Source organism: Podarcis tiliguerta (assembly GCF_965153285.1).
Source record: "Podarcis tiliguerta genome assembly, chromosome: 4".
Lineage (NCBI taxonomy): Eukaryota > Metazoa > Chordata > Lepidosauria > Squamata > Lacertidae > Podarcis > Podarcis tiliguerta.
Window position 1 is genome coordinate 19,898,788 of NC_139537.1, and position 15,465 is coordinate 19,914,252.

Consider the following 15,465-nt stretch of genomic DNA (forward strand, 5'->3'; position numbering starts at 1 on the left):
TTGAGTGATTTCCTGAATCCCACTTAGGTGGGTCATTAGGTGTGGATTAGTTGCTAAAGCCTTCGTGTCTTGAACTCTTGAACTTTGTGAAGAGTTTTTCTGAGAAGATGGCTGTACTGCACTTGGTTGTGCTCTGGCTTGGCTTCGTGTATAGGGGCGAGCTGTGGTTTTGTGGCCTGTGCCAGCCAGATCTGTGTAGGGATTGCAGGGGGGTGCAGCATCCGGAGGTGCCACCCTGGTTTGGCTACTGGATGGTGTCTGTAATTTATCTGTGGAGAGGGTCTGGGTTTGGGTCTGGTGTGGTTGAATGGTGATGGCGTTCTGTGTGCCTCTGGATCTGGTGTCAGATTTTGTGGGGAGGGCTAATTTCCAGATGTCTGGCAAGCGGGATGTGTCGTCACGCTTGTTCATGTTGTGAGGGTGTTTCTCTATCTCGATGGCTTCCATGATTATTCTCTTGTGGTGATGTTCCATGTTAAAGAGCAATTTGGAATCTGCAAAATTAATTTCGTGTCCTGTTTCTTTCATGTGTTGGAAAAGAGAGGAAGTTTTTTCTTCTTTTTTGACGGCATTCTTGTGTTCTGCGATACGTGCATTTATTCGTCTGTTTGTTTGTCCAATGTACGTGGCTGGGCAGACTTTGCAGGGTATTTCATAGACCCCTTGGTTTTCCAACTGAATTTTATCCTTGGGGTTTCTGAGGATATTGGCTATTTTTTGGTTGGTGCAAAAGGCTGTTTTGATATTGTGTTTATGGAGGATTTTGCTAATTTTATCTGTAGTGCCCTTGATATAAGGAAGGAGGGCTATGCCATTGTTTTCTTCTGTGTCTTGGTTTTTGGGGGGTGTTTCTTTTTGGATTAGCTTCGTAACCCTGTTTTGCTGGTATCCATTGGCAATTAACACATTTGAGAGATTCTGTAACTCAGTTGTCAAGTGGTCTTCGTCAGCCAGGCGTTTGGTTCTGGAGATGAGAGTCTTGGCTACGGAGTTTATTTGTGCAGGGTGGTGGTGTGATTGTGCATGTAAGTAGCGGTTGGTGTGTGTTTTTTTCCGGTAGATAGTGTGTCCTAGGGAGCCATCAGGTTTTTTGTAGATTAGGACGTCAAGGAAGGGAAGTTGGTTGTTGGCTTCTATTTCCATAGTGAATTGTATTTTGGGGTGTAGGCTGTTGAGATGTGTGAGGAAGCTATCCAGTTTTTCCTTCCCGTGTGGCCAAATTACAAAGGTGTCGTCAACATATCTGAGCCAAAGTTTGGGTTTGTGTTCTGACTTGTCTAAAGCATTGGTTTCAAAGTGTTCCATGTACAGGTTAGCGATGACCGGTGAGAGGGGTGATCCCATAGGTGCTCCTTCTATCTGTTTGTATCTTTGTCCATTGTGGATGAAGTACGTGTTGGTTAGGCAGTGGTTGGTCAGGTCCAAGATGTATTCGGGGGGATTGTATTTGTTTTGAATGGCTGTCAAGGCTTCATTAATGGGCACTTGTGTGAAGAGAGATACAACATCGAAGCTCACAAGTAGGTCATTGGGTTGTAGGTTTTGCTTCTTTATTGTTTCTATGAACTGGAAGGAGTTTGGAACGTGTGAAGAGATGAACTGAACTATCTCTAATCAGAAACGAACTACACAAGAAAAGATACCTACTAAACCAAACCAACAAAGATCTACTCACTCTTCACCTCAAACTCTGTAACAAAATCCACCCTGCACTCTGGGACAAATGCAAACAACTAGCCGTCTGGAGAGCTGAAACGGAGACCTCACACAAGACAGACACACACACCAACAAACTCCACAAACTAGAGAAACGCCAGAAGCCCAGACACCCTCCACAACAACCCATGAAACAAACAGTACATAACATATCAGACAGGATCCTCACCTCAACTGAAACCAAAGTACTCTCCAAAGGTTTCAACTTTGCAGTCGCCCCGAGACGCATCCCCACGGAAAACATCATATGCGGAGTCGAAGCTAGCCTAACCAAAATCAATCCAGATGAAGCCAATAAAATCAGACTTGAAGTCACCAACATCCTCTGCTCCAGCAAACCACCCAGAAGCAATTTACACAAAGAAGAACAGAAAGCACTCACCAACCTGAGGAAAGACAACAACATAATCATTCTCCCAGCAGACAAAGGTAATGCCACTGTTGTGATGAACACATCGGACTACCAAGCAAAACTATCAAATCTACTCCAAGACCCTACCTACCAACCTATAAAAACAGATCCCACCACCTATCTGGAAAAAACCACCAAATCCAAAATAAAAGCCTCTCCTATCAGTGAAGAAATCCAGCTAAGAATCATCCCCAGAGAAAAATCATCCAGATGCCCCAAACTCTACGGCCTCCCCAAGATACACAAAGAAGGAACACCACTCAGACCAATAGTCAGCTCCATAGGCTCACCTCTACAAAATCTCGCTAAATTTCTCGCCAAGCAACTTCAGCCCTATGCAGAATCCATCTCTTCACACGTTCCAAACTCCTTCCAGTTCATAGAAACAATAAAGAAGCAAAACCTACAACCCAATGACCTACTTGTGAGCTTCGATGTTGTATCTCTCTTCACACAAGTGCCCATTAATGAAGCCTTGACAGCCATTCAAAACAAATACAATCCCCCCGAATACATCTTGGACCTGACCAACCACTGCCTAACCAACACGTACTTCATCCACAATGGACAAAGATACAAACAGATAGAAGGAGCACCTATGGGATCACCCCTCTCACCGGTCATCGCTAACCTGTACATGGAACACTTTGAAACCAATGCTTTAGACAAGTCAGAACACAAACCCAAACTTTGGCTCAGATATGTTGACGACACCTTTGTAATTTGGCCACACGGGAAGGAAAAACTGGATAGCTTCCTCACACATCTCAACAGCCTACACCCCAAAATACAATTCACTATGGAAATAGAAGCCAACAACCAACTTCCCTTCCTTGACGTCCTAATCTACAAAAAACCTGATGGCTCCCTAGGACACACTATCTACCGAAAAAAACACACACCAACCGCTACTTACATGCACAATCACACCACCACCCTGCACAAATAAACTCCGTAGCCAAGACTCTCATCTCCAGAACCAAACGCCTGGCTGACGAAGACCACTTGACAACTGAGTTACAGAATCTCTCAAATGTGTTAATTGCCAATGGATACCAGCAAAACAGGGTTACGAAGCTAATCCAAAAAGAAACACCCCCCAAAAACCAAGACACAGAAGAAAACAATGGCATAGCCCTCCTTCCTTATATCAAGGGCACTACAGATAAAATTAGCAAAATCCTCCATAAACACAATATCAAAACAGCCTTTTGCACCAACCAAAAAATAGCCAATATCCTCAGAAACCCCAAGGATAAAATTCAGTTGGAAAACCAAGGGGTCTATGAAATACCCTGCAAAGTCTGCCCAGCCACGTACATTGGACAAACAAACAGACGAATAAATGCACGTATCGCAGAACACAAGAATGCCGTCAAAAAAGAAGAAAAAACTTCCTCTCTTTTCCAACACATGAAAGAAACAGGACACGAAATTAATTTTGCAGATTCCAAATTGCTCTTTAACATGGAACATCACCACAAGAGAATAATCATGGAAGCCATCGAGATAGAGAAACACCCTCACAACATGAACAAGCGTGACGACACATCCCGCTTGCCAGACATCTGGAAATTAGCCCTCCCCACAAAATCTGACACCAGATCCAGAGGCACACAGAACGCCATCACCATTCAACCACACCAGACCCAAACCCAGACCCTCTCCACAGATAAATTACAGACACCATCCAGTAGCCAAACCAGGGTGGCACCTCCGGATGCTGCACCCCCCTGCAATCCCTACACAGATCTGGCTGGCACAGGCCACAAAACCACAGCTCGCCCCTATACACGAAGCCAAGCCAGAGCACAACCAAGTGCAGTACAGCCATCTTCTCAGAAAAACTCTTCACAAAGTTCAAGAGTTCAAGACACGAAGGCTTTAGCAACTAATCCACACCTAATGACCCACCTAAGTGGGATTCAGGAAATCACTCAAGAAATCACTCAAGATATCCCTCAAGTAATTAAGGAACAAAAGAAGAAAAGGCACACTAGCCTGGGAACCTCCTCTCTGCCCAGAACATTGGAGGCTATACACCACACCTCCTCAACAGTATTTATAGGAACTCAAACACTGAGATCCTGCTCTGTTCCAGTAACAAGAAGCCGAAAGCACCAGCCTGAAGATGACGAGTGAGACCTCGTCGAAACGTCGCCTAGACACCCCAACTTTTACACGGGAAGACACCCGAGGACACCAAAACCATATATATATATATATATACACACACCCTCATTCATAGAGATCCATGACTTGAAAAGGGTCAGGTTTTATGAGTACCCAACTAGGGGGAAAAGATTTAATATCTGCCACCACTATATGTACGTAGACGCGGGTGGCGCGGGTTAAAGCCTCAGCGCCTAGGACTTGCTGATCGCATGGTGGGCAGTTCAAATTCCCACGGCGGGGTGCGCTCCCATCGCTCGGTCCCAGCGCCTGCCAACCTAGCAGTTCGAAAGCACTCCCGGGTGCAAGTAGATAAATAGAGACCGCTTACTAGCGGGAAGGTAAACGGCATTCCGTGTGCTGCACTGACTCGCCAGATGCAGCTTGTCACGCTGGCCACGTGACCCGGAAGTGTCTCCGGACAGCGCTGACCCCCGGCCTCTTTGAGTGAGATGAGCGCACAACCCTAGAGTCTGTCAAGACTGGCCCGTATGGGCAGGGGTACCTTTACCTTTACCTTACTATATGTACACCACCAACTTCTCTCTTTCAAGGATCCAGCAACTTACCTGCAGTGGCAAAGAAGGCAACTGTGATGGTAGGAATTCCTTCATCCCCAATGGAAGATCCTCTCCCACTGGGCGTAGGCCTGGGACTACAAATCTCAGAACCCCAAGAGGGGAAGTGATGCTATTTGTTTCATTTCCAGCAAGGAGAAGTCGCTTCCCAGAATACCTGGTGGGAAAATGACATCTAAGAATGGTTTTAAGCGTTGCTACTGAAAAAGCCCTTCTTGGCCCTGCAGAAGGGGCAGGGTGGGTGGGTGGGAGATCTCCCAGAATGGGAGGCTGGGGGAAGAGGGGGAAGTGCCCAGGTGAGAGCAAGGAGGGCTCACCTTCATTCGTGTGGAATAAGGGTTAAGACACAACCCAGATGGAGGGCTTTTGTATCATGTTCGTTCTTTCTTTCTTTCTTTCTTTCTTTCTTTCTCTCTCTCTCTCTCTCTCTCTCTCTCTCTCTCTTCTTCTTCTTCTTCTTCTTCTTCTTCTCCTCCTCCTCCTCCTCCTTCTCCTCCTTCTCCTTCTCCTTCTCCCTTCTCTCTGTTTTATCTTTATTTAGATTAGTTCAGCTTCTATTGTATTATATGTTGAAAACTTCAATAAAAATTGATTATTAAAAAGCCCTTCCTCCTGTGGGCAATTCAGACATTGTGTGTAAAGTAACACATATCTCTTCCAGGTGTGCTGGTATAAATATGTGATGCTCTCGCACACTAACATCTGTTGTTCCTAAAAAAAATTGCCTTCCAATTCTGTTGTGTGGCATTGATGCCTCCAACACTAAAAGGACACAATTTTAATATATTTATAAATGTAGGCTGGAATTTGAATTCTGATATTTTGCCAAATTGCACAAAATGGCCCTGCCATTCTAGAAAAGATATACAGAGCAAGGGCTATATGCAAAAAGGAAAACAACTACAACATTTAAATAGCTTTGGAATGAATACAATGCAGCTGTTACTTCAGCTGGAAAAAAAGAGACAGTTTTGTGAAACTGGAGATGATTATGTTACGGAGAATGCCAATTCTAGAAGAGCCTTTGTGGTGAATGTGTGAAACTTTATGACCAATCTGGAGTGCAGACTTAAAAAACACACACCACACTACTACAAATTCATTGTTTAAAACCACTGTCTTTTGAGCATGAGATCAGAAGTGTTCAGTGCTCAGGCACCTGTTTGTAAAATCTATTCACATATAAATGAGATCGTATCTGGAACTCAATGTTATTTGAAAAGCCATGTATTGGGAATGAAACAGAGAAAGAGCACTGATAAAGTAAAGTGCTTAGAAACCTTGTTCTACATATTCTCATTTAACATTTTAAGTTTCAGCAAACTTTCAGTTGCTAAAGTAATGTAATAAATAAAGTAATAAAGTATAATAAATAAATAAATAAATAATAAAGTAATAAAAGCCTCAGCGCCTAGGGCTTGCTGATCGAAAGGTCGGCGGTTCGAATCCCCGCAGCGGGGTGCGCTCCCGTTTTTTGGTCCCAGCGCCTGCCAACCTAGCAGTTCGAAAGCACCCCCGGGGGCAAGTAGATAAATAGGGACCGCTTACTAGCGGGAAGGTAAACGGCGTTCCGTGTGCGGCTCTGGCTCACCAGAGCAGCGATGTCACGCTGGCCACGTGACCCGGAAGTGTCTCCGACAGCGCTGGCCCCCGGCCTCTTAAGTGAGATGGGCGCACAACCCTAGAGTCTGTCAAGACTGGCCCGTACGGGCAGGGGTACCTTTACCTTTACCTTTAAAGTAATAAAGTAAAGCAAGGCCAAAACGTAGTTCTTTCCATAGAACCATAGAACTGTAGGGGACCACAAGGATCCTTTAATCCAAACCCCCTTTTGCCCAACGTGGAGCTCAAACCCACGACCCTGAGATTAAGAGTCTAATGCTCTACCATCTGAGCTATCCCAGCACTCGTTCAGATTCAGTTCTGTTGGCAAATTCGACTGTGGTAAATTAGGACATTTAGGGTGCAGTCTGAATCCTGGCCACTGCCTGGTGGGACGTGAAGCTATTAGTCATGGATAACCTTATCTCCCATGAATTTCTCTAATCTTCTTTTAAAGTCATGCAAGTTGGTGGCCATCACTGCCTTCTGTGGGAATGAGTCCCATTGTTTAACTATGACCAGGGGTGTCAAAAAATTTTTCAATGAGGGCCAGATTTGATGAAGTGAACATGTGTGAGGGCCGACCAAAGTTGTTGACCTTTTTTAGGGTTGAAGTTGTTGTGCTTTTTTTAGGATTCAAGTTGTTGACCTTTTTTGGGGATTATTTCCCAAAGCTGTTGACCTTTTTTTAGGTTTAGAGTTGAAGGCCTTGTTTTCATACCCCAGCAAATAAACTGCCTCAGGGGCCGGATTAAACTGACAGGTGGGCCGGATTAGGCCCCCAGGCCGCACTTTGGACATGCCTGAACTATGCACTGTGTGAAGAATCCTCCAACATCATTGGATGTCCACAAGTCATAGCATAATGAGAGATAAAAACTTTTCTCTGTCCACTTTCCTCATGCCATCCATAATTTTATATACTTCTTCTATACACTCCTAGCAGTAAACAATCTCTGAGTTTACTCTGCGTATGGTTAATGTTGGATAAAGCTCAGTATAATCTAACCCAGTGGTAGGGAACCTGTGGTTTTCCAGATGACTCCAACTCCCATCATCCTTGACCATTGGCCATGCTGGATGGAGATGATGGAGTCCAACCACTTTGGTGGATCACACGTTACCCCGTTTATTTTCGCCCATTGCAACCTGCTGAGCTCCTTTGTGTCGTTAGCCATTATTCAAAGGATGTTGTCCAATGCTCACAGGTTCCAACTTGCCATAACAAGACTTGCCTAGCTTGTTAAGACTAATGCCAGTAGCCTGACAGAACACTGTTTTACTGGTTGGAGCAGTAAAAAATAAAGGAGGTTTGCTGGTCCCCTTAGCCAGAAAATGGTTAAAAAATTGAGCCAAATGCCCATCTGAGACTCTCATTGTAGAAGTGATTGTCAGCCTGAAACTGCCCATGTCTCTTTATTAAAGCTTTTTAGCAATTAAATTGACAATGAAAATGTACCATTATTTGGGCTAATTAAATTAACAAAACGGTAATCTATCTTGCCTCGGTTGAGCAGCGAGCAGTGAGATTGAATTCTTTCTTGCCTTGAATGGCCTCCAAATCCAAAGCATTTCTCTTGCTAATGTAGTGGGCAGAGACTACCAATCACCAGCTCTGACACTTCCTTTGGTAATAGATCATTCAAACAATATCTGGGTTTTAAAGGTTATTATTACTGTAAATAGTGGGTGGAAAGAGGGAGCTGTAAAATGTGCAAATACATTTTTTCAATATATATATATATACCAGAGTCCCTGTACTAAAATATAATAGAACATCCCATATCCCGAAATCTCTGGAGTCATAAAAATTTGTCTTCGAGAGAGGGGAATAGGAGAATAGAGGGAGTTATAAAACATGCCAGTGTACACAGTACATTTATAGGACATAAAACATGTTCAGAATACAAAAAGATGTGGTTCAAAGCATTCTGAGTAAACAAGGTTTCCCCATGTTCTTCTTATAATGGAGATGGAAACATGAAGAATGACAGAGCGTCTGAGAGACAGAAGAAAATGTTGCCTTTCCCATTTTTGTTGTTGGTCCTGGAGAGCTGACCCGTAACCTTAGATCAGAAGGCCACAAAGACCCAAACCAATTTCATGAATTCTAAGAGCTGCTTCAAACATCAAGTTCTTGCTTGTGTGTTTCCCAAGGCGTCAGATGGGTCACTGTTACAGGCAAAATATTGTACCACTGAGCGATAGATGGATCAGCCTATTTTCATTCCATGGCAGTTTTCAGTGTGTTCACTCATGAGTCATTCCATACTGTTTTCTGCAGGTTTTTAAATCTGGAAAGGGCCATAACTCAACCACATAGCAGCTGCTTTGCTTGCAGAAAATCTTAGGTTCATTCCCTGGGATCTCCACGTAGGGATGGGAATGATCCCTTGCCTGGGGGAAAAAAACTGTATGGGAAAAAACAACCTCATTCAATTGCACGGTTTTGTACATCCTTTCCCATAAAACGTAGTTTTGCTACACATTTTTTGAACCAAAAATTAATTCTTTTCTGATTGGAAGCGGTTTTAAGCTGTTTGTAATACAGTGGTACCTCGGGTTAAGTACTTAATTCATTCCGGAGGTCTGTACTTAACCTGAAACTGTTCTTAACCTGAAGCACCACTTTAGCTAATGGGGCCTGCTGCTGCTGCCACGACGCCGCTGCACGATTTCTGTTCTCATCCTGAAGCAAAGTTCTTAACCTGAAGCACTGTTTCTGGGTTAGCGGAGTCTGTAACCTGAAGCATATGTTACCTGAAGCATATGTAACCTGAGGTACCACTGTATTGTATTTTAAATTAGTATAACCTACTCATGGAGCTTAAGGTGAAGGGTAAGTAAATAATAATAATAATAATAAAATAATAATAATAATAATAATAATAATAATAATAATAATAATAATAAATGCAACAAAAAACTTTTCTAAAGGTATTCACCCAGCAGCAAGAATAAAAAATGTGACTTGCATTCCACCTCACTAAAAGATGAGCAGGCTATACAGTAAATACAGAAATATGATCTAAATTAAAAGCCACAAGTTTGTGCAAACAAGAATGCCTTAGGGCCTAAATACTGACAATGTCTCCTTGAAGAGAACATTGCACACTTGGGGAGCCACTAACGGAAAGGCCCATTCTTTCATTGCCACCTTCTGCACTTCCCTTAGGAGAGCTGCATAGAGAAGGGTCACGGGTGGCGACTGGTAGGCTCATGGTAGGTATATGGCTTGAAAAGAGTACTAGAGGCACTCATGGAAGATAAGGACAACAAGCCATGATAGATATGTAGTGCCTCTACTGTCTTTAAAGCAGGATTAGATAGGGTCTTGGAGGATAAGTCTACGGTGACTATATGCTACTTCCTGTTTCAAATAAAGAAGGCTGATCGCCGAAGAATTGATGCTTTTGAATTATGGTGCTGGAGGAGACTCTTGAGAGTCCCATGGACTGCAAGAAGATCAAACCTCTCCATTCTGAAGGAAATCAGCCCTGAGTGCTCACTGGAAGATCCTGAAGCTGAGGCTCCAATACTTTGGCCACCTCATGAGAAGAGAAGACTCCCTGGAAAAGACCCTGATGTTGGGAAAGATGGAGGGCACAAGGAGAAGGGGACAACAGAGGACGAGATGGTTGGATAGTGTTCTCGAAGCTACTAGCATAAGTTTGACCAAACTGCGGGAGGCAGTGGAAGACAGAAGTGCCTGGCGTGCTCTGGTCCAGGGGGTCACGAAGAGTCGGACACGACTAAATGACTAAACAACAACATGCCTCTGAATTACCAGTCTTTGGAGAACCACAATGAAAGGGGGCTATTTCATTCAAATCCTGCTCGTGGACCGCTGGTTGGCCACTGTTTGATTCTGCAAGACTTATGCTATTTATTGTTTGGCATACATATTTTTTTTAAAAAAAATGCTTGGTTGTTTCTTTCCACTTCCTCCTTTCTCCAGATTCTAACTGAAATTTCCAAATACAGCTTCCTCCTGGTTACGTCTGATTTTCTTGAATTGTATGCTCACTTCTAAAATTGCATTGAATTATATGCCTCTCAAATTGACACAACACTTTGATGCCCATCATGATGATTGTTAGAGGAAGCTTTCCGGATCAAACTGTCTTTGTTTCTATTTCAGCAGTCTTTTCCCTAAAACAATTGGCAGGAATGCTAATGGACACAGCTGCTTCAGTGAGAAGTTTAGATTCTTTGCTGCTTTATGTCAGCATTGCGCTGAACACACCGATCTGAAATGTTGGTGTAATGTAGTACCATAGCTCTTGGAGGATGTGTTGTGAAATGGTACTCCCTAGCTAAGGTAGCGTATTTTGATTCATGATAATTTATGGGCTATTGAACCCATTGAGATTAAATTGGCTCAAGAACTAGTTCATATGTTATGCTCCCCTGGAGAGGCATCCTGTAAATGTTGACTTGGAACAACTTTAGCATACGTCTGAGACGGTAATTAGTTATGGACTGCATTTTATAGACAGGAACACATCTGGCTTTACCCATAATTCAAAAAACATATCTAGGGGTAAATTTCTAAGATGGGACATGCTTCCCTGGAAATCTTATGCTTTGCAGTGGAAGCTTTGTCCCCAATTCAAAGACAGATGATTGGAAAATATGAAGTATTAGCTCAGTATTGTCAACACTTACTGGAAGGAGTTATTCAGGGTTTCAGGCAGGAATCCTTCCTGGCCCTACCTAGAGATGTCCAAGATTGAACCAGGAATGTTCCGAATGCTCAGCAGATGCTATCACTGATATCAGTCAGTCTGACATCAATACCAGGGAAGATTCTGGAGCAGATCATTAAGCGAACAGTCTGTGAGCACCTAGAAAGGAATGCTGTGATCACCAATAGTCAGCATGGATTTCTGAAAAATAAGTCATGTCAGACTAACCTGATCTCGTTTTTTGACAGAATTACAACCCTGGTAGATGAAGGGAATGCAGTGGATGTAGCCTACCTTGATTTCAGCAAAGCATTTGACAAGGTGCCCCATGATATTCTTGTAAAGAAGCTGGTAAAATGCGGTCTTGACTATGCTACCACTCAGTGGATTTGTAACTGGCTGACTGACCGGACCCAAAGGGTGCTCATCAATGGTTCCTCTTCATCCTGGAGAAGAGTGACTAGTGGGGTGCCACAGGGTTCTGTCTTGGGCCCGGTCTTATTCAACATCTTTATCAACGACTTGGATGATGGACTCAAGGGCATCCTGATCAAATTTGCAGATGACACCAAACTGGGAGGGGTGGCTAACACCCCAGAGGACAGGATCACACTTCAAAACGACCTTGACAGATTAGAGAACTGGGCCAAAACAAACAAGATGAATTTTAACAGGGAGAAATGTAAAGTATTGCACTTGGGCAAAAAAAATGAGAGGCACAAATACAAGATGGGTGACACCTGGCTTGAGAGCAGTACATGTGAAAAGGATCTAGGAGTCTTGGTTGACCACAAACTTGACATGAGCCAACAGTGTGACGCGGCAGCTAAAAAAGCCAAATCAATTCTGGGCTGCATCAATAGGAGTATAGCATCTAGATCAAGGGAAGTAATAGTGCCACTGTATTCTGCTCTGGTCAGACCTCACCTGGAGTACTGTGTCCAGTTCTGGGCACCACAGTTCAAGAAGGACACTGACAAACTAGAACGTGTCCAGAGGAGGGCAACCAAAATGGTCAAAGGCCTGGAAACGATGCCTTATGAGGAACGGCTAAGGGAGCTGGGCATGTTTAGCCTGGAGAAGAGGAGGTTAAGTTCCAACATAGATAAAAACATAACGAAACATTAAACTTAACGAAAAACACACCAAAAAAACTAAACTTCCCTATAAGAGTGCAGCCTGGCCACAAAACTGGCAGGAACCAGTTTAGGAGGAGCCTCAGTGACTGCTAGAATGAAAAACAGGTTCAGATAAGATGCAAGGAGACATCTGCATGGGCAGCAACAAAGATGGGTTGAATAAGTGTTTTCAAGGACAATGCAGTGGTACCTCGGGTTAAGAACTTAATTCATTCTGGAGGTCCGTTCTTAACCTGAAACTGTTCTTAACCTGAAGCACCACTTTAGCTAATGGGGCCTCCCGCTGCCACTGCGCCGCTGTTGCATGATTTCTGTTCTCATCCTGAAGCAAAGTTCTTAACCTGAGGTACTATTTCTGGGTTAGCAGAGTCTGTAACCTGAAGCGTATGTAACCCAAGGTAGCACTGTAGTTGGGATGGGGAGAGGGTGAGGTGCTGAGGAGATGGAAGGTGGTTGCTTAGAAGATGAAACAGACAAGACGATGCATTATTATTTTCTATAAAGAGTGTGTGTTAATGGAATGCTCTCACATACCCTTTTGGACTCTGTCCTGCAATGCAGCACTGAATAAAAGTCTGACAAACTGGGAACCTGGTTTAAGACTCCTCACTGAACCCCCAAAGGGAATTTTCCCACTGATAATGTTAGAGAAAGGTATGTCTCTGGGATCGCGTTTGTCTTACAAGTGCACACATTTACAGGATGCTACTCCAGGGCAGCAAAGCACATTTAGACATAAAAACTAGCCCTAGAGTCAATTTAACCTCAGTGGGTTCAATATTCCATAAACTATATAGAATCAAAATACAGTCCCTTAGCTAGGTAGTGCTATTTCCCATCCACTGAAAACTATTACTCTACATCACACCAACATTTTAAATTGGCATGTCCATTGCAATGCTTGCAGAAAGCAGCAGATAATCTAAATTTCTCATTGAAATGCTTCTCAGGCAAAACACAAACCTTGAGACATACCTTTCTCCAATATCAGTGGGGAAGGGCCAGGGCTAAGTGGTAGAGAATCTTCCTTGCATGCAGAAAGTCCCAGGTACAGTACCTGGCATCTCCAAGTATCACTGGGAGAGAACCCATCCTGAAACTCTTGCCAGTTGCTAGTCCGTGTAAATGTAAAGGACCCCTGGACCCCTGGAAGGTTAAGTCCAGTCCAAGGCAACTATGGGGTTGCGGCATTCATCTTGCTTTCAGGCCGAGGGAGCCGGCATTTCTTGACGGACCGCTTTCTGGGTCATGTTGCCAGCATGACTAAACCGCTTCTGGCGCAATGGAACACCATGACGGAAGCCAGAGCGCACGGAAAAGCTGTTTACCTTCCTGCCACAGTTGTACCTATTTATCTACTTGCACTGGTGTGCTTTCAAACTGCTAGGTTGGCAGGAGCTGGAACAGAGCATCAGGAACTCACCCTGTCGCGGGGATTTGAACCACCAACCTTCTGATCAGCAAGCCCAAGAGGCTCAGTGGTTTAGACCACAGCGCCACCTGCGTCCATGTAGACAATACCTGAGTTAGAAGGACCAATGGTGGGGACAGGCAGCTTCCTATGTCCCTATTTCACATGACTGTAGGGGTGAACCGTTCAACTGAAAGCAGAACTTAAATTCTGGAGCATACAAAGCCATGCTTTATGTAAAGGCATTGGGTAAAATATGGTTGGGCCAGTTTTATTACGGAATTGCAAGGCAAACACAAGCAGAAACCAAGCCATGCACAAAGGCATCAGTTTGGCAGTAGAGGGCAGAGTAGTTACTGTAATGATATATCCATCCTCTCCAGGTGTGATGGCCTGGGAATCCGATTCAGAGGATGAACCGGAGGAACCCCAGACTGCACAAGACTGCACAGACTGCCTCCAGGGCCGGCTGAGCTGGGGCGGGGCCTTGGATCTGAAGCGCCTGCACCTGTGCCGGATCCTCAGGAGCAGGCACCAGGTGACTCCACTCTAGCTCCAGAGGTGATTAAGGACACAGTGCCTACAGGTGCCCCTCTCCTGGCCCTGCCAGAGGAAGGTGAGTCTCCCCCTGGGTCCAGTAACTCCCCAGCCTCTCCTGAACTGCAGAGGCTTAGGGCAGAGAGGCGGAGGGAACTGGTTTCTCCCAGGAGGAGTGCTCGCCTTAAGGCCAGGAGAGGTGGGTCTCCTGGGGGCTGGGACCGCCCCTGGCCTCAGAGAAGATAAAGGCCAGTCAGCCCAGTCCCAGGTTGTGGGAGCAACGTCGTTGAGTACCTGCTCCTGCCTGGACCCAGACCTGCCCTTCCAGTGTTCCTGTCCCCACCCGGCTTCCTGCTTCGGACCTCGCCTCGCTCCTTGTGAACTGTTTCCAGACCAGTGACCCAGGACCGGACTTTGACTACGACCTTCCCCCTGGGACCAGCACACCATGCCTCCTTCCACATGGTTCCACGTGGTTCTGCGTGTGCTATGGCACACAACAACACCACTTTGTGGTTTAAACCAGCAATGGGGACTAAATTCCTCCACGACTTAAATTTTCATTTTATTTACTTATTTGTTGGAACACCAGAAGGGTCAATGTAAACAAAAACCCAGCTACAACTTACTTGTGTGGCTCACAGCAGTGATGGCCAATTCTTGTTTGAGGAGAGTCATTTATTTACCTTCTCTGCAACCCTTTAATGCATGGGTAGGCAAACTAAGGCCTGGGGGCCGGATCCGGCCCAATCACCTTCTAAATCCAGGCCGCGGACGGTCCAGGAATCAGCGTGTATTTACATGAGTAGAATGTGTGCATTTATTTACCTGTGTTGAGGTAAGATTCTACTGCTAGTCCAGGTATTTTCTACATTATGTATCTGTGGTGGATGGAGGTGCCATCTTGTATTTCACTTCTGGCCGTAAAATGTATTGGGCTAACCCTGAAGAGAAGGCTGGTTTGCACAAATTCACTCATCATTTGTTCCCTGTATTTCAGTGAGTAATCACTGGCAGACATTTTACACCTGTTCTGTGGTAATGTATTCTGGGCTGAGCCAAAATGTCCTCTCTATTTCACAGCCTCATTTGCATGGTATGAGGTTTGGTGGACTGTGTGTGTGTGTGTGTTTCGAGAATTGTTTTCTAAGGGGGAGAATTTACCCATAAGCACAGAAGTTCTCCTAGGACTCCCAACGGCCAATTTCTT

At 44.6% G+C, this 15,465-nt stretch overlaps 1 protein-coding gene across 1 annotated transcript; it reads left to right on the plus strand.

The window, feature by feature from the left end:
- Positions 1–550: 550 nt before the first annotated feature.
- On the plus strand, positions 551–3,517 carry LOC310676764 (uncharacterized protein). The gene is made up of 2 exons (XM_083438880.1): positions 551–1,253; positions 1,748–3,517. Exons 1-2 carry the CDS (start codon positions 1,177–1,179, stop codon positions 3,075–3,077), a joined length of 1,407 nt encoding a protein of 468 aa, XP_083295006.1. The 5' UTR covers positions 551–1,176; the 3' UTR covers positions 3,078–3,517.
- Positions 3,518–15,465: the final 11,948 nt, after the last annotated feature.